The sequence below is a fragment of the Corapipo altera genome, unplaced genomic scaffold (genome assembly GCF_003945725.1).
Source record: "Corapipo altera isolate COAL_440 unplaced genomic scaffold, ASM394572v1 140b, whole genome shotgun sequence".
NCBI classification, from domain to species: domain Eukaryota; kingdom Metazoa; phylum Chordata; class Aves; order Passeriformes; family Pipridae; genus Corapipo; species Corapipo altera.
The window spans coordinates 490,198-515,082 of NW_020884956.1; the positions used below are offsets into that span (position 1 = coordinate 490,198).

The window sequence follows — 24,885 nt, forward strand, 5'->3', positions numbered from 1 at the left end:
ATTCTCCTGACAGATCTAAATATTATACTGTTAGCCAAGGACTGTAATTCTTGTTTTATTTGCTGGTAGTGGAGGCTCTGCGATGCCAGGAGTGGAGTGACTGAAACATCCTTAGAGTTTGAGATGTGCAGTGAAATGTTAGGCTCATTTATAGTTGGTTGATACTATCTTTCTAATCCTTACAGTTTTAATTCTTTCTAACAAAAGCAGTAGATCTCCAGAAACTGATGAGCACTGAGCTGGGCAATTTTCTGTGTGTCACTCATGAGCAGGCAAGTGGATTTATCAAGCCTTTTGTGACAGCTTGAATTGTTCACAGTTCTCTTGAGGGTCTTCTTTCCCTTCACTTTCACCCAGATGATGATTCGTACTCTGGAACATGGACTAAGGGAATCACAGTTAGCATTATGGATTTATTCCTCAGCTTAAGAGCTGTTGGAATCATCTCTGCTGAATGCATTTCGTTTTGCTCCCCAGGTCTTGCAGAGGTATTTGTTTTGCAGGTTGCACACTGTCTTCTTAGGAGTTGAAATTAGTTAATATGTTTTTAAAGCTTTATTCTCATGAGTTTAGCTTTGCAAAATTCCCCATGATGAGCAGAAGACCATGTGTGTTGGAGTTTCCAGGACAGCATGAGGGGGAACATCTCTTGAAAACACTTTCTGGTCCTGTTGTATCAGATTGACTTGAATTTAGCTTTCTGGTCTGTTGGGGCAGAAGATTGTTGGAGACTCAACAGATTAGTCTGGACACTTTTAGCCATATAATGGTAGTGTTGATACATGTTTTCTTTACTCAGAGTCCTTTTCAAAGACCTGTAAGCCCTCTCTAGATTTTTACAACTGATAGTTCATAGCCCCAAGAATAGATCCTTGGAATCATCTCTCAGACTTGGCTCTCAAAAGAGTAATTCCAGTGGATTGAAGAGGCAAGTGTTTGAAATTCAGGAGACTATAAAATTGATTCTTCCATAAAGAAGTAATTTGTGGTCAATGGTGTAGTCCTCTGGGCAGCTATTCACTCATTTTATGTGACCAGGACCCTTGAAACATGGTTAGAAGGATTAGAGAAGGACACCTCTGATCTGTTATTTATCTGTACAAGCCAAGGACACTTTTCTTTTTGACAACACAGTATCTGAGAGCAGACCCAACCAAACACACCATCTTACTTGAAGCTTCTGGGAACAGGGAAAATACAATCTTAAGAAAAGTTTGGAGGCTGTTGTGGAGTTAACTAGAAGATTCTGAAATACTTAACCAGCTTTTCTATATTTAGTTGCATGTTCTGTGGTAGGGAAGCAGCAATGCACTGTGTTACTCCAGGAAGCATGTGGGAGATCCAGGCGGGGTTGCAGGGTTCTGAATTCTGGGAAGTAGAACTGTCTGGCATGAGCCTCCTCCAAGAAAGTATTCTCCCAAGAGGATGTTAGTCATCTCTCCCTTTCCAGTGTGCTAGACTGGCTCAGCATGAAAGCAGGTGGCCAGCTGGCATTTCCTTCTGTGTCCTTGCTCTGGTAGCCAGTCTCTGTAGACTGAGAAGGAAATCATAGCATTTAGTGGCCAAAGTGCCATCTTTAAACAAAAGCAGCTACTGGTTCATTTAGATGAACCAGTAAATTCATCATTTAGATGAACCAGTAAATTAAATTGAAAGTAAGACAAGCTGTCAATATATATCTGATTAGCTTCTGTCAGAATGCTGTTTCTGGGATTGGCCTTATAACTGTCCTTCCCCAGTGCTTCTAACACTGAAATATTTCTTCTTCTTGAATCTTTCTTCTTGTTTGATGTTAGTGTGTGTGCAGCCCTTGAACATGTTTGTCCTTGGCCTCAGTACTGCCAAGGCATCATGAGGGACAGGAAAGCCAGTGATGTGGCTGGGAGAGCAGCTCACAGGAGGTGATACAGCCCTGGTTGTCTGCTTGTCACTTGTGTTGGCACTACAAGATTCCTGACGTGGTGGAACAGCAATCAGGTACCAGACATAATAAGTCTGAGGTGTTTTTTTTTTCCCAAGTTAGATCTACTGCCATCTTTTAAAAAGTAAGGAGTGTTCTCGATAAACCTTGATCAAGCTCATTGCTACATTAGCATTTGTCCTTGTTAAGTATGAGTACAAATATATTCCAAATGACCTTTCCACACATGCTCTTTCAAGGAGATACAGATCATATACTCCTCATAATGAGCTGTTGTTCTTGTTATTTCTTCAGAGTATAAATGGACAGTGCACTTTATAAGGTGGTAAAATATATTTCCTGCCCCCAAGAGCTTGCTCTATAAGCAGGAGTAGACAAAAAGGGAAATGAGAGGATTTATGTAAACCAAACTCGGCAGCAGCTTAACTCTTGTTGTGTGGTTATTTCAGTATTTGTATGTTCAGTGGCTTCCTGATAGATGCACCTGGTGAAAACAACTATCACAGTGTGTTAAATGCTAAATATTTTTAGAGAAAACTTGAAATAAACTGAAATACCAGCAATTTCATTAATATATCCAAACAGGAGAAACTAATGTATGAAAATTAAATGTAATATATCTGAGTCAGTAGAAATAACGTAATATACCTTTTGGAATATTTGTAAAGTACAATTTAATGGCAAACAGACTTCTCCTGTAAACTCATTGGTTTCCTCATGTCAGATTCAGATCACTGAAAGCAGTGAAGCCTTAAAACTGAATTTACAGTGATGTATAACTACTTAGAACATGCAGAGCTTAGAAACTTCTTTAATAACTGTAATTTATCACATTTTAGTTTGTCTTAGAAAAACAAAATTTATTGTAATAACTGGCAATTTTAAATGTTGAATCGCTGCAGGATATCGAGTGTTCCTGATCAGCTGTCTATACTCTGTGATTTAGAAAGAAATAATTTGTTCCATAGTTCCATATTTGCATTGAAAACTGACTTAGCCATAATAAAAAACAGCTAAACCTTTAACACTGTTGTATTTATAAATCTCAGCCTCCCATTAATGCAGATAATGGGTTGCTGTCTGCAGTCAGCACATGATGTTCATTCACCACCCTCCCCTCCCAGATGGAGGCAAGGGGATACCCTAATAACATGAAAATTCATGGCTCCTCCAATAACTAAAGCATCTCTTGACTTGTGCGGTTTCCTAAAATGATAAAGGAATGAAATAGGAAAATTGGTAAGGTGCCACTTTCTATTTTTTCCTAACTAGCAGGTTTTTAGTGGCCTTGTGCTTTGAGCTGAAGAAGCTCGAAGACATGCAAGTGCAGTAATAAAGATAAAGCATTTCTCTTTATTATGGTCAGTTACTACTAATCTCCTTTTAGAGTTTTAACTGGGATTTATAGGGATTCATTTGTGGTTTTGGTTTGGAGATAATTAAGTACCTTTCTGCTGCAAAGAAGAAATGGAGAGAGAATTGGCTCAAAGCTAAAGAAAGATTCCAGTACTATCACATATATTAAACTTTCTTTTATTTGGTTGTCACCCCAATAGGAATGATTAGTGGGTTGTAAAGAAAGAAAATGTATTGCATTACATCTATTAAAGCATGTTTTATATGTAACAGTAATTAAAATATAATTGAAATCATGAGTTCTTCTAATTATTGGCTTTACATAATGCATAGTTAAAGAGTGAGCATCTATAAATGTGTCCTTTTTACACATCCAGAAATGGTTTGCTGGCAGCATTTTAATTAAAGATGGATTAGTTAAAATGCAGTTTAATCATTCTGTCATCAAAGGATTTAGACCTCATTAATTAGCTGTTGATAAATAGGTTTAAACTACAAAAAATTTAATTTAAAATATGCCAGTTGTGATCTAGAATTATTAGAGCTGGAGATGGAGCAATGAGTCTAAGAAAAATTCGTACCATCTCTTTCCGTAATATTAGATTAAATATGAAATGTAGACCAGTGCAGAACTTAGTTCTGCCTTGTTGGTAATGGATGAGACTCCAAGTGGTCGTTGGAACTGGTGAAGAATTAAAACAGAGACTCTTTTTAATGATCATTCCTTTGTAATGCAGCAGTGAGATCCGTTTTCCATTTATGTATTTGGTGAAGATTGAAAACTCCTTTAAAAATCCTTCTGCTCTGGCAAACGGATGAAAATAAATCCTGGATTCAAGGGTTTATAGTTTGCTCATTGCTGTAGAGGAGCAGTGCAGGAGGAGCCCCCACTACTTCTGTAAAACCACGAGGCAGGGCCAGATTGGCAGAGGCAAGAGCAGGAATGTTGGGAAGGTGATGTGTTGTTGTCACAGTGTAGGAGGACAAGTTCCCACCCTAAAGGGTGTGCTCTGTGCTCCTGGTGCCAGTGCTGAGCCCCCAGCTGGAGAGCAGCTGAAGGGAACTGTTTCCCTTGCTGTGGCAGCAGCTTCCAGAGCTGCCCACAGGGTCTGGTGCTCTGTCGGTTACCACAGAATCCCAGAATGTGCTGAGTCAGAGGGGATCCTCAAGGATCATCCAGTCCAATCCTCAGCCCTGCACAGGCCCAGCCCCAAGAGTCACCCCCTGTGCCCCAGAGGATCATCCAAACCCTCCTGGAGCTCTGGCAGCCTTGGGGCTGTGCCCACTGCCCTGGGGAGCCTGGGCAGTGCCCAACCAGCCTCTGGGGGAAGAACCTTTGCCTAAGATCCAACCTGAGCCTGCCCTGACACAGCTCCAGCCATTCCCTGGCTGCTGTCCCTGGTCCCCCCAGAGCAGAGCTCAGTCCCTGCCCCTCCTCTGCCCCTGCCCAGGAATTGGAACTGCACTGAGGTCTCCCCTCAGTCTCCTCTGCTCCAGCTCAACACACCAAGTGCCCTCAGTGTCCTCACACACCTTCCAATCAAGGCCCTTCCCCATCTCTGTGTCCCTCCTTTGGACACTCTCCAATGGCTCAATCCCTTCCCTACATTGTGTCCCCCCAAACTGCCCCAATGTTGAGGTGAGGCCGCCCCAGGGCAGAGCAGAGCGGGACAATCCCCTCCCTGATGCCCCAGGACAGGGATGTCCCTCCTGGCTGCCAGGGCACTGCTGACTCAGGGACAACTGGCACCACCAGGACCCCCAGGGCCCTTTCCCGGCTCTGCTCTCCAGCCTCTCAGTCAGTTCAGCTTCACTCCTTGCAATGGTCTAACCATGGCTGGAATCCCAGTCATGGCAATCTCCTGTACTAGTCAGGCTTTTCCATCGGTTCCTGGTTCTTGGATGGGCTGGAGGATCTGGTGCAATCCTTTGGGTAAACCTTCTTTGTGTTCTTGTCACAGTCCCTTGACAGACTCAGCAGCTCTGGAAGAGGTGTGTCCTCTGCTGGCAGAGCACACACCTGCCACTGAGCTTCTGCACGTGGGAAAAGGAGAACGAGAGGTAGACCTTGGCTTGCAAGTCTGTCGGAATTGACATGAAACCTTTATATTAAACCTTTGTATTATGACTATCTTAATCAGCTTAATTACTGTGAAACACTAACTGTGTTTCAGCAGGATTGATAGTTAAGGATTTCAATAGCTTAAGTCATAATATTTGAATCCACAAATCAACTGGGTTTTATGCTGATGAGTCAAACAATTTTGACAAACAATAGGTGACTTTTCTGAGTAGAGTTAAAAGAGTTTCAGGAAAATAATAATTTGACAACCATACTTGAAGACTTTCTTAAAGGCTTCTTGAATGTTAATTTAAAGGTTGACTTACTGAACAGCTGTATTTACAGAGCAGTCTGGTAACTGTGCTATCTCTAGGGTACCCATTCCACTGTCTTGCCAAGCTTCTGGAAAAGCAGCAGCTGAGTTATAGCTTTACATAATTATTGTTTGTATTTGAACATTTGTAATGAAATGGCTTAGCTGAACTTCTGTGAAAATGCATAATTTGATTAATTTTCAGAGTGAGGTAGAGAAATGTTGCACCAGCACAAAATCAGATGAAAGACAAATCAAGTGAGAGTGGGTATATGCACTTCCTTAAAACCACATCTGTGAAAGCTCTTGCACTTTCCTCATACTGAAAAAAAATGCGTTTAAACTCAAACAGACTGGTTAGAAGACACTTACACCAGTCTGTCTGGGAGGGAGAAGGGGAGATCATTCCACAGGTATTCTTAAACTGCTGCAGTATCATAGAGTCAGTCACTGACTGACAGTCAGTTCTCTGACCCCAAAATTATTCAAAAATTCTGGGTTTGCAAATTGATGGGGGAAAATTTTCTTCCTGTGGAATAGTTAAAAGGAAGAGCTATGAAATTAAAAAACAAAAAGAAAGTGCCTGTGTGTGGGTGAGGAAAATGCCATTCCAGATTCTCTAAATTCACCACCCTGTGTAGCTTAGCCAAAAAGATGAAATATCAGCTAATGTCATATAATCTCTTCAGTTATTCTTTGCATAAAACAGGTGATTTATAATTCCCAATTATACAATTAAAATGCTAATTACCCCTCACCTAAACTCTCTGTTCTTGAACTGAGATTATCAATTACCTTCAATCATTGCAAATCACATATGACATATGTGACAGTGCCGAGTTTTGTATTATTTATGGACTTTCTGTTACTGTGTCTCTGGTTTTCAGGAAGCATTAATGGCTTTACCTTGATGGACTTTGTTTCCTGAAGGAATGATATTCCTTCCCATCTGTGTTGTTTTGTATCTGAAAGTGTAGCTGCATTTTGGGGTTCCTGCCCTGAGCTTTGGCTTGTCATCCATTTTAATACAGCAAAGTAACACATTTAGAAGTCCCAACAGGAATTATTTATTACAGAGTTGAGCCCACCTACTTCTGTGCTGCTTCTACACAGCTCTTCCTTTCCTATAAATGTTCTGTACTCTATTCACATTAATATGTTGCCAGTTTCCTGTGCCATACCTGCTTGCCAAAATTACAGTTCTTCTATTCCTACTGAACTCAAATAACATTGTTCTCTTCTAAGATTCCATTATTTTGTAGAGTTTGCTGCACATAAAGAAAAATAACATAGTTCAAAAAAAAAAAAAACAACCGGCAAAAATGAGAACAGAATCTAGACATTAGAATTCAGAAGGATCAGCATTTAAAAAAAAATAACACATTATTTATGCTTGTGCATGATAGACATTAGGACAATTGTCAATAGGGATGCTTCAAAGTACAGTTACTTTCAGTATCTCTGGTTGGTAGTAAGCTTCAGCAGCTCTGCTCCCTGAGCATGCACAATAACCCAGGCAGTGGTTTGAATCTGAAAGTTTCATTCGAAGTAGTGCAACCAGTTAGTTTGAGAAGTCAGTGCATAGAAGTGTTTTTGTTTCCTGTTGTTCATGGATCTGTAAGTTCTGTTCTAAACAATTTGCAGGCATGTAGAGCACTTAAATAATAACATTGCTTTCATAAATCATTAATTATGTTGTCTCCAAGATGCAGAATAACTTTGCTCATCTGCTCTTAGTGCTATTTTTCTTGTTCTGATGCAAGTTTGTAATCCATCATTTGTTAATTAATACTTGGATTATTCCTCCTACTCTTCTCCACTCTCCTTCTTTACCCTTTTGCAGTGAAGTACTGACTTTTTTTTTTTTTTGCTTGTTTTTGTATTAAAACAACTTCAGACTTGTTTGGCAATACTGCAATGTGCTGTTGTGAACTAAATGAAAATAGGATTAGATAGGCTAAGCCTTTAAGCGTCTAGTTGCCCATGGAAAATAAATTATATTACCAGAGTAAGTAGGTTAACAAAGAAAAATACACTGTATTTAGGAACCTCACAATGTCTAGTGTGGGATTAAGGGAAGCCCTGCTCACTTTGCTCCTGCATTCACTGATAGGATGTTAGTGACACCTTCTCTGCTTTTCTCTGAGCGTGTTCCTTCCAGCCTAGTTTGATGTTAATTTTAAATGCTTTAGGCATCATGGACAAATTATATTTACTGTGTGTTAGCAATTTTGTGTTATTTGGGCTTTATAGCTTTTTCTGTGTGTCCAGATGATCAAAAGAGTGGCTTTTAGTCCTGGTATAAACAGAGATCAGCTCTGGCATATTTGGCCTTCTATGAATCCTTTAACAAAGGTTTGGATTTTAGCCTGTCTCATGGCTACACTTCATATTTACACCATACAAAAGCATAATGACACAGTCTAGTTGTAATTCAAAAGTAATTCAGTGCACAGATAACTAACTAATAGATATTCACCTACATCTTCCAGTTGTATTCCATTAAAAAAAAAAAAAAGGAAACTATAAAAGAATCCTCCAGGTTCTGTCCAGAACTCCCTTAAGCTCCATACTTGCTACTTTTTTTTGTAATTGCAGTTCTTACCTGTTTTGTAAGATATAGGTTAAAATGCTCCATTGGATTTTTGTTTAGAATTTAAATCTTTTTGATCTAGAAGTGTCTTGGTTTCAGGATTGAATAGCTGAGAAATGCAAAATGTGGTTTTCTTATAAATACTTGTTATAAGTCAAAAAGAGCTGATGACAAGAATTAAGATTAGAGATTATTTGTTTACATCTTTTGGGAAATAAAAATAACAGTGCTGAGTGTGTATGGATATGTTGTATTCTGGTGACAAGGAAGACCTGAAAATAAGCAAAAATGTGAGAGCAATCATTACAGATAGTTCTACCCCTCCTGCTTTAAGTGCCTTTATTCTGCAAATTCACTTAAGTTAGGAAAGCTGTTGGCATTAAAGTACCTTATTTTACATTCATAGCAGACACCTGATTGTCATTGTCAGTGTGCTTTGGATGGCATTAAAAACTGGACCAAGGATGATCATGAGACACAAGCATCATTGTCAGAATGCTTTTGATAATTTGTCAGAAAGACTGTTCACAGAAGGTTTTACTTGAGTGGCTTTTGGGGCTGTTTTGAACTTGAGGCTTTTTAAGCATTCAGGAATTTTGTTTGGATGTGTGCAGTGCTCCAGAAGATCTGAAGCATAGCAAGGATATACTTGTTCTGTTATTTGTGATGATGAAGAACCCATTATTTCTGAAAGGGGACTTCTCTCAGGTCACTGTGGTCAGTGAGGCAGTTGAGACTCAGAGCAGTGGGGATAACACTGGCTCGTGCCTTGGCAGATTTGCAAGGCTGGAGCAGGTGCACTTGTGTCAGATTTACCCCAGCTGATGGTGACTAATGCTTACCTTTTTTTAAGTTAATGGAAAAAAGAGTGAGGTCTTTAAAACTACCTTCATTCTCCACGTATTGTCAGTCAAAGAAAGTGAAGTTTTTGGCAAAAAGAAAAAGCACCAAACCCAGGATGTGTCAAAAGCAGTGCAAGGCCCATGCAGCACTAGCAAATGTCTGCATTTAAAGGTAGCATCTGAGAGCCAATACACCAGTGGTTGATCTGTGGACACCACCGAGGCCCCATGTGCATGGTAAATAACACATACACCCTCTGGAGAAACACTGCACAAAGCATGACAGGGAGCTTTGAAACCCGTGGAAAAAAGGAGAGAAAGAGGTGCTTGACTTTTGTGTCTCTGTTGGTTGCATGAAAAGCCCACGTAAAAGCATCCAGCACCAACATAAAACTGACTGAGAACACACACCCTCCAACCAAAAGGACCAGGCAAAGCTCAAGATGCAATATTTGCAATGCCTGTGGAGAGACAGATTGAATTATATTCCATCCAACTGTTTCAGACTTTATACTTTTGTGTTGCACTTTTGGATAAAGATTCTTACGGAGTGTAGTCAGTGTAATCCTGGTGTGATGAAGTCCAGTGGCAGAATCTTCATTAACTTCAGTGGAACCAGGACTTTAACTACAAAATGCTGGCACCTTCTCTAATTCTATATATATGCTTTTCAGCTTTGAAAAGCCAGCATTTGCCATGAAAGAGATACCCAAGCCTTCACTTTTCTATGCCTTATTATACAAGGATGTTGGCTCGCTCTAATGGAAATGTTGGATTTTTTTTTTTTCAGCTGCATGAACATTTGTAATGAGTCATACCCCAAAAAAAGTAAATTCAAAAAAGTAATGTGAGTGGTTTTACTAGCAGAAAACTCATCACCTGGCAAAGCTGTGCTACCACCAGTTCAGTCTCTTAAATAACTGCTTCTTTCTTACTCTTGAAAGGGAGTCCATAATGTTTGATGAAACAATCAGGTTTCTTTTTTAGAAAACAGAAACAAAGTTCAGGCAACAGCTGGGTTATATGAAGCATATCTTAATTTACTTGCTGCTTTTTACTGCTAATCGGAGAGTGCTGCAAAAGGTGAATACTATTACTCAGTTGCATAGTTTCATATTAATTGCAGCCATGAATATGTGATCAGTTGTCATATGGAAAAATAAACCCTGCTATCCTGCATCACTGATGATGGAAAGATGTTTACAGCCTTCATTATTTCATTTTTAAAGCTCTTTAGAAGGTTACTGAAAGTTGCTGTTTAGAGGACACAGTTTATTCAATCATTTAAAGTGAAGGGTCTTTAAAATACACTAAAAGTTGCTTCCTATACATACATATATATAACAGTATAATTATTGTGCAAAATCTTTGTACATGGTGTCATGTCTTACAGAGTAGACCTTGCCTGCAAGCAAATATTTCCATATAAAATGTCCATTTTTGTGAAAAAATGTCTGTGTCAGACCAAATGACAGTTGAGGTGATAAATTTCATTAGCTCAATTTAGTGATATCTCTGCTGTACTCTCACCATGTCAGAGTTTACATTAACTTCTCTGACATTTGACCTACTCTTTACCATTATTCATTTCTGGGACAAAACAAACCTACTATTTCTGCCTTGTAAACCACAGTGTTTTGAGCAGAAAAGAGATCCTGTAAACAGCATCTCCCTACTGAGTCTCTGAATGGAGGCTTTTCTTTTTTCCTGTGTGGTTATCGTGTATGTTTTGTTTTGTTTCTCTTTAAATACTGTCATTTTGTGTCATTTTAAAATCCAGTTTGGATTTACAAGCATGTAATGCCTTTAATATCCTTTGAATTCGAATTGTGTTCTGTGGATTTCTGCTGCAGAAGGACAAAATCACAACATCTCTATTCTTTGAATGGCACCATTATCACTCTGTGTTAATGAAATGATTTCAGTTTTACAAGAAATGAGGTTTTGAAATGCATTCAGTATTATTAAAGGGAATTGGATTGTAACTAGAGGATATTTCAAAAAGAATAGAAGGATCCATGATACATGCTTAGCTCTTAAAGCACCTAATCCTATATTAATTGTGCTTTGGGCACATCTGCCTTCATATGAAGGGGACTTTGACAGTGAAGATGAAAATGTTTTAATGCTTTTTAAGGCCAAACAGCTCCTCCAGCAGGATGGCAGTGCTGTGTTGTACTGTTCTTTATAGGCTGAGGAGACTCAGCCTAATCTTATCACATTATGTTCTTGCTCTTGGGATTGAATCTGTGTTAATTTTTTCCCCCCTGTTTGGACAGGGGAAGACCGTAGAGGTATTTAGGTACCACAACCTGAAATCGAGTAGTCTTGTGTTTTCTCTGTTGTGCTACAGACAAGAAAACATGAGACCATCCATTCCAGCATGGCCTGTGACACTGGTGGAAAGGACTTGGTTTTACATAATAGGACAGCTCTGCTGGCTTCTCTGGGGAGGAGGGTGAACAGCACAGTCAGAAGCAGTTCAGGCTTTGGAAATATTAATTCAGCTTTCAGCAGAAGGTATCTGTGAGGTGGTAAAATTGAGAGGGCTTTTGCTGAAATTATTTTGAAAAGCTTTGTCCTGTCTGGCAAGCTCCTTCCCCAGTGAGGGGCTGGTTGGACTTCACTTTTCCTGAATCTACATACCATGGACTGAAGGCAGCAGGAGTGACAATAAGGATCACAGGTGTGATTGTGTACCTGAAATACAGCAAGAAGTGGATTTTTCAATTCCACTTTGGAGGGTTTGGCCAGCTTCAGCATTTTAACTGTTACCATCCTGTTCATTCTGTGGTCAGATGAACTCCCCTTTGCCAACAGTAATTTCCCTTTCTGCATGGAGTTGTTAAGGAAAGCAGTTGCCTTTTGGAGTTACTGAGCTGCACTTGAGCCCCTCTTCTGTGTTGCAGAGTTGCTTCATGGCTCTGTGGAAATCCCTTGCTGCTCTGCAGGACTGCTGAGCTCTGGATGGGGGGGAATAGGAATGTTCATTTGAGCAGAAACGGGCAGAGAGCCTCGCTGGGGAGCTGGGGATTTACACCAACCCAGCTGGACTCCAGCAGGACTCACTTTTCTCCCTGTCTTGTGGTGATTTTGCACAAATCATTAATTATTGCCTTTCTGTCTTCACAGCCTGTTCCAGCACTACTGCTACACGCGGGGAGGGATGCGCCACACCTCCTACACCTGCATCTGCGGCAGGTAGGTCGGTGCCTGACACTGAACTGGGCACTCTTTGTGGTCAGTGTCCCACTGGATATTTTAAGAATTGTTCCTGTTAGGCGTGGGATGTGTTTGCAAGTGCCACCAGCGTGGGTTCTGACCTGTTTCCACTGGAAAAGCCAAAGAGAAGTGGATAGCACTGTCTCTTAAAGAAAGAACTTGGTCATAGATTCTGCTGCACTCAAGAGATTCCCCAGTGACTGCTGCTGCTGCCAAGATCATGTTTATGCTCACATCTGTGCTGCAATTGGCTTTTTTATTAAATAGGGTTATGGAGAAGGGCTTTAGAGCTACTCTGTGCTGCTCAAAAATACTTTCTTTGAAATACATCTTAAGTATTTAATATAATTCTCAAAATTCTTTGTCTCAAAGGTTAGGGTACAATTAAAATAATCTCTTTGGAATGTGGAAATTTTTTGCTCTCTTTCTCTTGCTGAATAGGTAGTGTTGAAGGTTATTGTATTTAGGAAAGTAGTATAAAAGTTCTCCCTGCAGTTGTAGAAATGCACAAGAGAACAGTGTAGGGTACATGCTGAAGAACAGCTGTGTGCTTTGGGCAGAGATTAATCTTACTTAGTGGAATTAATCTAATCAGAGATATATGAGAGTTAGATGAAGCATATATGTTGGTATATATGTTCCACTTGTCATTCTCCTGCTACTGAGAAACATTTTTACCCTGCACTGAAGTCACATACACTTACAAAAGGTAATTTTTACTTTAAAGTCAATAATGCTATATTGCTGTGGAGATAATAAGGACAATTAGCACCTTCACTTCTTTCTACTGTTTATTCAGTTGCTTATTTGTAAATGCAATTTTCCAATTTATATGCAAAATTGTGGTAGGAGCATGAGCAGTCTTATGGAAATTGTGTATCTAAATTGTCAGAAAAGTTTCCTGGTTTAAATACTGTCATATAACTTGAGAATTACATCCCACTGAAATGAGACTCCACCTCTGTGCTGTTGGCACAGGTGAGAATGGTATGATTTTTCACAGCCTTGGTGACCTCACATTCACTTAGAGTGGATCAGAACCTGCGCACAGGGTCTGGTTTAGGTGGTCAAAGCCTACGGTCACTTTGCTAAACCTATAGAAATATCCAAAATATGCTGTGTGGTAGGTCCCTGTGACCCCTGGGAACAGACTAACTCTCCACAGGACTGACAGATTCAGGACTTGCATTACATGACTCAGGGAGCCCAGGAGCAGAAAAGCTCCAACAGTAGTTCAGAAGTGGGTGATGACAGGAGCTTCCTGGGTGTCCTGTCCCACCACGCTGGAGGGGCTTAGCAGGGCAGGGGAGGGGTGTTAGAGCTGCCTCTGAACCACTGGAGGATTTAAAACAGAGAATGGAATGCAAGATCCAAACAATATTGTGACTCTGTTGTAGTTGGGAGCTGGCATTGCATCCTGCCACTAGAATTAAAAGTGCAGACAAATTTGATTTAAAAAAGAAAATTACATGAGGTAGAACACGAAGACCTTTGTCTGTAAATTTTTGTATTCTGACTATGAGTAAGAATGAACATTAGCAGTTTTAAGCTAGATCCTAATAAATGAATGAATTCAATTAACATAATAATGGCAGAAATAATAGACATTTTTTATTGCCATGAAAATGTCATGCATTGTAAATATTTCACTTAACTACATTTACAACTAAAAATAGCTTTTGCAATTAGGATTTTTGAGTAGTCATGTTTTATTTTATTCATGCCGAGTTTTGTATTTTCCTGAACACTTAAAACTGGCATATTTTGACAGGATCTTTCCTTCTGAGATTACAGGCCTGATAATAATTTCCACAGAGGAGAATAATCTCTTATGTAGAAGTTTGTTATTCACATTTTAAAAAAAATACTCACTAAGCTGGAAATCTGGAGTAATCAATACAATATTTTTGTACAGAAATAAATCACCTGTCACTTGATGACTGCGTTTGTTGCTGTCCCTGTCTAGTGTTATATTCTGGAGGAGATAGTAAATGGACATGTGCTTTATGTATTTGCTATTATTTTCAGAATAATCACACACATTGTTTAGTATTCCAGGGCATCACCCAGTGAGGTTAGTCCTGTAGTTGGTGATATTTTCACAGGCTGTCAGCTTGGGAGTGGTTTGAAGCACAGACATCACCCAAGTGCAATTAAAGGAGAATGGGGCATTTGATAATACTTGGATATATTTAGCACTCATCTACCAAGTGTTGACTTCCAAGTAGTGTTCAAAGGCTAATGAATTATTCATTGCAGTGTCTTGGGGTGCCAAGTAACCATTTTTACAAATGGGAAAACAAAGGTAATCCATTCACAGTGTGTCCTGGTGACACTGTGGTGGATGGCATCCACTGGGAACCAGAGATTCCAACTGGAGTTGGATGGAGGTGGAGGCATCAGTATCTCAGCAACCACCACAGAAGCTGTGGTCAGCTGCTACTTGGTACTGCAGCAGCTTAGACTTGTTCAGGTCTTCTTGACTGATGTCTCTGGGCAGATGACAGCTCTCATCAGATGATACCAGTGATTGGGAATAACACTGTGCAGTAGAATGATTCCTCTGTCTGAGGATCGCTGTAAGTGAAGCTTTTTGGATAAGATCAGAATATTATTGAATCTGTTTTTCTTTCTTTCATTTCAGTACAACTTTGTAAGATTTCATGTCTTAGATGAAAAAGTGGAGAGAAGGGCTTCCTCCTGGATTGGTTCTATGATGATTTAAATCATGGTGAAAGTAGTTTGTGGTTTTAGTTAATAGTCTGTTGTTTTTTCATTGGATGTTCTTAATGTAAAGCTAATAGCTCCACTTTTTGTAATGCTTGATGCTCAGCATAGTCCTGTTCTTAAGATATTGCTTACATTCCTTCTCTTTCTTCTAATAATTTGTTTTCAGGGTGCTTTCTGATCTAAAATGTATCTTGGGGGTAATGGGAATCTCTTCCTACAGTTTGCATTCTTGGTGGTGTTAATTTGCAGCTTTTCCTCTGCCTCATGCAATTCTTTCTGTAACAAACACATCTTGGGCACCAGTTAGAGGCAAATCATTAAGGGAATAAAAATTGATAGACAGAAACCTCTTGGAAGGTTTTCCAGGTTGGCTGCCTGAAGGCAAGCTCTGGCACCCCTGCATGTGGTGGTTTTGCTGACCAAAAGGAAGGCAGCAGAGTTGCCAGTGATCCTCACCTCCTCACAGCACTTCCATCTTAATCCCCAGCTTGGCACTCTAATGCCAGACCTTTCAATTGTTGCTTCTTAGGAAAGAAATATAAAGCTTCTACAGGAAGGCTCGTTTGCTTTGCCAGGTGCTGGAGGTTTTGTTTGAATTGTTTTGAAGCCACCTTGCAAGTTCTATTTAATCAATGTGAACAATTTCTGGCCAGCTGTAGCATTTATCTTGTGGGTACACATCTCTTCTGTAGCACTGCTCCTGAAGCATCTTCCTGCCTTCATCCTGGGGCAGTGGTGAAGATGCATCCTGTGGGGGAGGTTGGGCATGCACCTCTTGGCAGGAACCAGCTGTAGGTGTTTTAGTTCAGGTCAGAAGTGCTTTTCTGAGGCAAGCTGTCCCACTCATCCTCAGCTGCAGGGCCTGCTCAGAGCCAGGGACCAGTCCTGCAGCACACATGCTTTGTTTGTTTTGGGTCAAAAACAGCTGGGAGAGCTTTCAGGAGCAGGTCTGCTGTGCCTTGGTTGCTAATGGGTGTTGAGCCCAGGGGACCTGCCCGGAGCCAGTCCCAAGGGTGCAGAGACCTCCTGGTGCAGTCACTCCAGCCCTGCAGTGCACGTGGTGTGCATTTCTGGTCTCCAGCACCAACTGTGCTCTCCGTGCTCTGATCCCATGTGCACAGCAGAGCCAAGATGTGCGTGACAGATAAGGAGCCTCAAATGCCAAGAAAGATTGTGGCTCTTAATGCTTCACTAACGGTGCTGAAAAACAGATTTTTCACGCATCTCCCGTCACAGTTGGTGCTGAACCTTACAGAAATGTTTTGTAAACTAGAACCTTTACATTAAAATGTGCAAAAGAAGTCCCTCATCTTTGTGTTTTCAATGTCTTTTGTTGAAAGTGTTTGTACAGTCCTCGGAGTTGAGTATATGACTTATTTATGCACTGGTGTGGTGTATGACACCGAGGGTGCCAACATAAACAAGCTGTCTGCAAATACAAGAGCATGGAGTCATGCCCTTAAGCTTCATGATAATTTTTTAAAAGTTGATCATAAATATATGCATGTGCTGTTTGCTTCTCCTACTTTATCCTCATTTTTGGAGGGAGATAAGGAATAGTATCTGCAGCTAAAATCCTGACAGACTGCTGTGCAGTGTCTGTGTGGGCATGGCAGCCCTTGGTGGGTTTTAATTATTTTTTGTATTTTTCCTTAAACACCGAGCATGTGAGTTCACAAACAGTGTCATGCATAGCACCAAGATCATTCCAGTTGTTTCCAGGTGCCAGCCTCCCAAAATCTTAGCCCTCCCCCTGGGAAACAGTTCTTCAGGCAGGAAATGATGCTGCCAGTCCAGGGCAGAGGTGGGAGCAGACTGCTCTGCTGTCCCGTGCATGTGCAAGGAGACAGCTGAGCCTGGGAACACAATTCCCACTGTACACGTTGCCTGGCACAGAAGACCCTTTTCTTTCCATTGCACTCCATTGCCCTATTGCAGATTTTTTTCTTCACATAGAGCAAACTAGTTTTGGAAGTGTCCTGGTGTGGAAAACTATTCCAGCAGTGCCCAGGCGACAGTACATCTCAGAAGGAAGCTCATGTCTGTCCTTAGCCTGTATTCAAGCTTTACAGGGCCATTTTTAGCTGTCTGCACAACAACAGAGGTTCCCAAGTCCAGTGTCCAGGAAGGAAAAAGCATCCAGCCAGTTGTGAAACTGTGTTTAAGCCATTGGGCCAGCATCACAAAATTAACCTTAAGTCTTAATTCCTAATTCTCTGGGGGTTTTTAAGTCTTGATTTAACAACTTTAATTTTCCCCTTTGGAGTGTGTATAATTTTAAGAAGTATACTTTGTATCAGAAAATCATTCCCATGATTCTGAAATATCACCCTTCCCTACTTTATTACATAGTGATTCTTATATGCTAAAAAATGATTAACAATAAATACTTATTGTTTTCAAAATATCAACGTAGAATTATTCTAAGATCATCAAGTCCAACCATTAACCCAGCACTGCCGAGTCTGCTGTTAAACCATGTCCCCAGGTGCCACATCTACTTTTTAAATACTTCCAGGGACATGATCCAGCCGTTTAGATTGAGAGGCTACAGAAACTTACTCCTTTTTACTCCACAATCACTGTTTATGGAGTTTGCTATATCTGAATGATTGATGATCTGTTAAATACCCAATTGATCACAAGTACTTAATGTATCTTGAAGGTAATCTCTGTTTGGATACAGTACATGCTTGCTGCTTTTGTAATTGCACATATCAGAAGTCTAATGTGAGAAGTGTGTCAGTTGTCACATTTACTCCAGGTACAACAAAAGATTCGCTGAAACTGAGCCTCAGGTTCCTGTCACCTGAGATATGAAGCTGTTCCACCATCACAACTTCAAAAGAATCAAATTTGAGCAGGGTGACCAGTATGGTTTTGATGAAAGCTGAGGTACAAACTGGCCAGTCAGCTGGAGGGGTCAGAGATCCCGCAGTAACCCTGTCCCAACACGTGTATTTTTGGATGTGATGTAGTTCTTCTAGCTCTTTGAAGAGAAAAAGTGAGAGCATCAATCTGAGGAGACCAGTAAAAGAAAAATAAGTAGAGCCTAAGATCTTTAGCAGCCTTTTAACTGACATTTTATAGACCTGGGGGAGTGTCAGTAGATAAGAGAGGATGCCCAGGGCAAATGTAGGTCACCAAATGGATCACAGAGCTTCAGAATGACAGAACAAGGCTCCATCCTTCTCTGGAGCTGTTTTGTTCTTGAGAAACAGCAGTTTACTCTAAAAGATTTCCAGGAATAAAAATCTTTTCTTTGTAATGTGATTCTTTAATAAGAGGTAAGAAAAGAGTGACAGTTTTCATACCTGTTACTTGCTGCTGACGTTGTATGCTGGGAAGCTCCCTGAGCAGCAGGCAGTGTATCCACTCCAGCAGAGACCACCAGAGGGAAACTGGAGCTGTTTCCCTGGACAACTCAATTTTTCCAGTCCTGCTGATTCCTAGAGCATTCCAAACATGTCAGATTTTACTCTAGCAGAAGTTAGTTTGTTTTACCCCTCAGACTACTTAACCTCAAAAAGGGGCAAATATCACTCAGTAGTTAAAAAAAAAAAAAATCCAGATGGTAACAAAAGGATGTAAGTTGAAAGATTACTTGTGCATAATTCTTTCCTTTACACTGTCACGGAGATGGGAAATATTCAGCTGAACTGTGCCAAGTTCCTTCTGCTCCTTCCCATCCCCAGCTCTGCTGCACTGGCGGCTGGGCAGGGCTTGGGAGAGCTCTCACAGGCTGCTTCCTATATGAGTATGCTGATGTTTACAGTGTTCCTTCTCATGCTGTGTGAATGAGTGTGTTAATGTTTCTTCTCCCACTAACTGTGCTGCGTTTTCTTTCTGCCTCTCAGTGGGGAGAACTCCTCTGTTTTGCACTACGGCCACGCCGGAGCCCCGAACGACAGGACTATTGAAGATGGAGACTTGTGGTAGGTAAAGGGCTTGAGTTTGTTTGATATTTCTGTTTCACTACTGCTGTTTCCATACAGGGAGTGTATGTACTCTTGGAGCTAGTTAGTAAAATGATGGCTGCATAATGGTCAAAGTCGAAATCTTTAAAACAGAATGTAACATTGCATGCCAGATTAGTCTGGTTTCCTTCAAAAGTCCTGTGTATCTGCATCTGCAGTTGAAAGGGAGAAGGAGATACTGTTTTAAAACACTTCTGGGCCAGAGGCACTTAGAATTTAATTTAAGAAATGGCTGTATTCTAAGTACAGGCGTAGCTGCAAAATTTGGCACCTGAGTTTGCTCTTGAACCTCAAATCCAAACCTCAGCTCTGATGGTGGAGTGGAGGCTCACGAGGGCGTTGGCTGCTTTTAGAGAATTGCATCAGATTGCAGAATGGATTAGACCTTACAAATGCTTGTGTGCACCCAGGCACCCTGACGTGAAAGTAGACTTTGGAGTGTGTGAAGAGATCGAACTCATCTCAATCCAGGTTAGGGCAGGGTGCCTCTAGTTCTGTGTTGTGCTAAAAATTTCTGTAAAGATTTTGCTTAGGGTTTACTGTTGCCATAATACAGTTTTTCTCTACTTGCATTACGTGCCCACCTGCTTTGCAGTATCACTGCAGGGTGAATGAAAGCACCAAACACATTGCCATAAATTGAAAGACACGCCTTATTTGTGTGGTGTGTAACATATCAGATTGTAACTTTTGTACTTCACCTCTAAAGACATTGTTCAAAAAGCCTGCATTTATGAAAATGCAGAACTAGTTTTGGAGGATTTGTATTGGATTACCTTTGTAGCACATGCAAAAAGGGTGTAGGTGTGTGTTTTCACAGTGGAATGTAAACGTGTGAAGAAAAGCAAATTAGTATTATCAGCTATAAGCTCAAAACCTATTATGGAAAACAAATTGAATCTCAGAAGTTAAAAAATATGACTTATTGGCTAATGTTCCAGGCACATCTGCAGGTGCTGCAGAGTGAACTTGTGGAATTACAGATAGGTACTTTATTTATAATACTGTAAAAACTTTTAAAAAGGCTTCTTGTACAAAAGTTTATGTATTGTCTTCATCTGTGGTTAATAGCTTACTAAACCCATCAAATACTACTGCTAATTTATTGCTTTAATTTATGATTATGTTGTTTGAGTAGATAATATGCCATGAGGTTTTTTTTTTGATCAGGCAGGACACACCAACATGATACTGTATCAGCTGTGTCATTCAATTAAATTTAAAAATAAAGTGTGTAACCTACAGGAAATATCAGCATATGTTATTGAGAGAAAATAGGCCACGATGCATTATGATATCCTGTATTTGAAATCAAGGCCTTTAAATGGTGAGGGAGACCTCAGGGTGAAGGATATATGTAGGAACCTTTTACTTGCAGTCTGAGGGCAATTTGGTGGGTGGCTGTAGTCCTTCCTAAACCATGAGAGCACATCCAAGACTCTTCACAAACTCTTATTTCCTGCAGTATTGGCAAAATCTTTGAAATATGTTTGGGTTTTATTAGCCTCATATCTCTGAACATGAGGAAAGCCTCATCTACCAAATAAATTGATCACTTAAGCATTTCAAGGCTGCTGAGCAGCAGCCCCACTTTGTAACCATCTCCACAAAGAGAACAAGGTTTAATACAGTTGAAAATAACCTCTTGTTTAAACGGTCCAGTTGCACCGTGGTGTTGATGAGATGGAGTTTGTCAGGTGTAGATTGGTTTCAGCAAACTGGTGCTCCGTGTGCATGAGCACCTGCCCGGGCCTCAGTCTCTGCCCCTGCCTTTCCCCCTGGCTGATACACAGTCACACTCTGCTCCACACAGTTTCCTTGGTATTTTTCTCAAGTGAAAATAAAAAAGTAATAAGAAAAAGTAATTTAATTTCTGTAAAGACAATTTAAAAATACGCTCATTTTCCGCAGTTAAAAATAGTGCTTCGGAAAAGAAAAAAAAAAAATCTGGAGGTGGCTGCACTATCAGCATACAAATAATGCCAGGGCACTGCCTGGGTGGATTCACTGTGGGCTTTTACAAGGTCTGATTTGGGTGTGGATGGGCGTGTGTGTGCATACAGAGCAGGGCATTAAAACCACAGTGTGCTGATTTGTGTGTGTGTGTCATATATGTGGCTTTCAATTAAGCTTTTTAATAGCTACGGGGAGCCCTCTGTTGGATAATCTCAGGAAGCCCTGAGCACAGGGAGAAAATAGGCTTTACTTTTGGTGAAAAAGAGGTAGAAGTGTTTTAAGGGTTATTTCTGTTTCCTGCCAGTATTTTGACATAAATTTAATTTAACAGTTTATGTACATGTATGTAGCAGAATTGGGAGATTGGGTACTTGGTATGATTTTTATTAAATTCTTCAGTAGAATTTCATGTCTTTCTCTTAACATTATTTAGTAGATGTTAATAACATTCAAGACTTCTACAGAAATATACTGCTCAGGTTTTTTATGTACAAAGCAGTGCAGCGTCATTAAATAAGTTAACAAAGCACCTGAATAATAGAAAAAAATACATTTGGAAGACTGATGCTTTACTTCTGTGAAATGCTTGAGTGCATGCACTGTTTGCTGTTTTAAAAATGTAAGTTACGCAGATTTGGTTGTATCAAAAGGAGATCATAGGCCAAAATATTTGTGCTGTTGCATTTTTGTATCTTTTTTTAAGACTCTTATTCTAACTTTTTCAAAAGCTGTGGCAGGTTTAGAACAGCCTGGTTTTATGATGTTAATTTTTTAAAATTAACCTATATCAAATGGGTTTATTGCTTCTGTAAGAAACTGGTATGGAATTGCATCTCTGATGTTGCATTATATCCACACTTTTTATAGGTACAGCTTCTGCACTAAATGATCCCAGGGCAAAAGAAGGACTATCAAGAGAATTTCTGGCAGTTCTTGTTAATACAGACTGTCTTGCTAAGCAGGGCTGTCATGTTCAGTCTATTAAATATTAAAATAGCTAACTAGCACAAAGCACTATGATTGGCATAGAAAAATCAATATTTCTAGAGAAGGTTAGGTATTCAATAGATACATGCATTTAGCTGGTATGAATATTAAAAGTAAATATTGCAATAACAATAAGTCATTGTTTTATATAAAAGATTCATGTACTGTAACATCTGTGTGGTGAACATTTAAATTGTGATGATCTCTGTGCTCTGAAGCACTTTTCCCAAGCAAGGGGAAGGTCAGAAAGGTCATCCAGATAAATGTGCAGGCTGACCATCCCTGCAAACCACTGTTCTGGGCACTTGACCCTTTCACTTGGTATTAATTTTAAATAAAATCTTCTACTTGTAATGTTTCCAATCACAGCCTGCAGTGATGACCTACAGCCAGGCTAATGCACAAATACTGATTTTCTTCTGTCATCTTAAACCTGTGACAGCTTGGATTAAAACTGAGCCCTGGGCTGAGGTTCACTGCATTGTCTCAGGTATTGCATTACTAATTGTGTGCCAAGAGGCCTCCTGTTCCTGTACTGAGGCTGTAACTGCCTTTGGTCATAGGAAAAGTGGAGTCATAAGCAAAAGAACTTGTAGTTTGCAACTTCCTGCCCTGTACACAAGAGGCCTCCAGCATTTCAGATAACCAGAGGTCTTTCAAAGTTTGGTGAGGAGTAGAATGAATTTAGAAGTGGCTCCTCAAGAAGACAAACCCCCAAATAAATTAAAGCAGTAGAGGTCTGACTCCCTCCTGTGCACAAACCAAGAGCAGATGGGACTCCTGCTCATGGAGTGGCATCCCCTGCAAGGCTCGTTCTCCCTGGGCAAGTGTCTCGTGAGCTCTCCTTGTGCAGCTGGTTTGCCTTTGTTCACACTGGTTCAATGGTTAGAGAGCCCTTGTGGGAGATGGAAACCTGCTTTCAGCTCTTCTAAACCATCTCTGACTTTGGCTGGAAGTTGTGACTTGAATGACTTGACCCTGGGAAACGACATCCAGAGCAATTTCAGAGCCAGTGTGCTTCTGTGGAAAGTATTGGTCCCAACAAATCAGCACCTGCCTTCTGGAAAATGAAAGCTTCCTTAAAAATAAAGGAAGCAAATTGCCTTGGGTCCTCCCTTCTGTGTGCTGCCCCTGCCCTGGCAGTGCTGCTGTGCGGAGTCACACCCTGGCTGGGGAGAGAGGGGAAGGGAGAAAACTGAACATCAAAGCAGTGTGGAACAGAGGAAGCCTGGGGCAAGGCAAACATCTCTTCTCACCTCTGTGGAGTGGTGCTTTGTTCTAGGAACCATCAGAGGCTGGAACCTGAAGTGTATATTTTATGTTTTGATTTTGAGAAGGCATTAAAATGGTAGTTTATTGCCAAAAGCATGTCGGGAGTTGATTGTTCTTTTGCAGTTGATCAGCAGGGCTCCTGCAACGTTCAGCAAATGGAAAATGCTTCTGTGATCTTAAAATAAGGATTGATTCTTCATGATGAGGCTCACACTTAAATAACAGAAATGTGGGAAAATCAACCTGACCCCAGATGTAACTGAAGTAGATATGGCTGTTACCTCAGGAGGTTTTCTGCAGGTGTCACGAGTTGCAGGTCTTGGTCTTTTTGTGGCATCTGACAAATGTATTTCCATGAAAATTCAGCATTAGTAAGCAGCTTGCATTGGCAGGTTCACTGAACTTCAAGCATTTAGTGACATTTTGGTCCATTTTGGCTTTTTTAAAAATAATGAAAAGAATTGTCCATTCTGCTGAATAGACAGCATTTTTAACTCAGCATTTTTTACTGTTTTGAAATGTCCTCCCAAGTCACAGTGTTAATGACCAGGGGACCCCGAGGCTGTGCTGGGTCTGCTCTGCACACCCTGAGGAAGTTGGGCACTCTGGTGCAGTCACCTGTGCCCAGCACTGGCTGATAGCAGGGGGACATTGGTCCTTCCTGGAGCAAGGGCCAGAGTGTAGTTTATTCAGAAGGCTTAGGTGAAAGCATAAATAAGGGGAGTACAGCATCAACTGCTTGTGAAGTGCAGCAGACCTCAGAGAGAGACCATTAACCTCATATTCACAATGGGACTATCTATTATTTACAAAATGCAACTAGCTTTAAAAATTTAAATGGAAGCAGGTTGGATCATCAGATAATGTCTTTCATTTTATTTGACTGGTTCTTTTAACACTCTCATAATTACTTATTGATTACTTATTTCATTGAAATAATTTATTGATTTCAGTGAAAGCGTTGGGCAGAGTTCAGTATCCTTGGGGAAACAGAATGTCTCCTGCTGCAAAAGCTCACTGCTGTTTCCATGAAATGCCATCATTGCCGTGGATGACAGTGAAACAAGTGAAATAGATTTTTGTTGCATTCAAGTACCAGAATTTAAGCACTGGGAAGGGTTTGTTAGTGTCACGGAACCAAACACATTTGTCATAAAAAGTACAATGCTAGCATTAAATGGTTTAAATGTGTCTTGGCTGTATCAAATGTGTTTTGGCTGTATCAAAAAATGTGTCTTGGCTGTATCAACTGTTATTTCCCTAGTCAAATGGCAGAGCTGGGGATATGGAAAGCTGTTGCAAAAAGAGCAGAATAGTTTAACTCTAAGGACTATTTTTGTTTTTATTTTTGTCCCAATGCAAAGTTAAAGCATCAGAACAATACTGACAGCAGGGGGCACTAAAATAAGCACTCTCTGAAGGAGATGAGGTTTGTCCCAAGTTGGAATATTGGTAACATAGTGGATTTGCCAGAGCAAAGGCACAGCAGCCTTCTGGGAGCACTCCCTTCACGTGTGTGCTTTTCGCTCAAGGTGTGTCCAGCTTGGGCTTGTTTCCTTCCATTTGGCACTTGTATATAGCTTTTAATATTTTATTTTCCTCATTATTATTATTATTATTATTATTATTATTATTATTATTATTATTATTATTA

The 24,885-nt window shown here is 40.4% G+C and overlaps 1 protein-coding gene across 5 annotated transcripts in view; it reads left to right on the plus strand.

Moving 5' to 3' along the window:
- The window catches only part of PEPD (peptidase D), a 144,235-nt gene that overhangs the window by 71,459 nt on the left and 47,891 nt on the right, over nucleotides 1-24,885 (plus strand). For all 5 annotated transcript variants that reach the window (XM_027663753.1, XM_027663754.1, XM_027663750.1 and 2 more), the window contains exons 10-11: nucleotides 12,220-12,288; nucleotides 18,897-18,974. In XM_027663753.1, coding sequence (XP_027519554.1) covers nucleotides 12,220-12,288; nucleotides 18,897-18,974 — 147 coding nt within the window. The remainder of the gene's footprint in view (nucleotides 1-12,219; nucleotides 12,289-18,896; nucleotides 18,975-24,885) is intronic.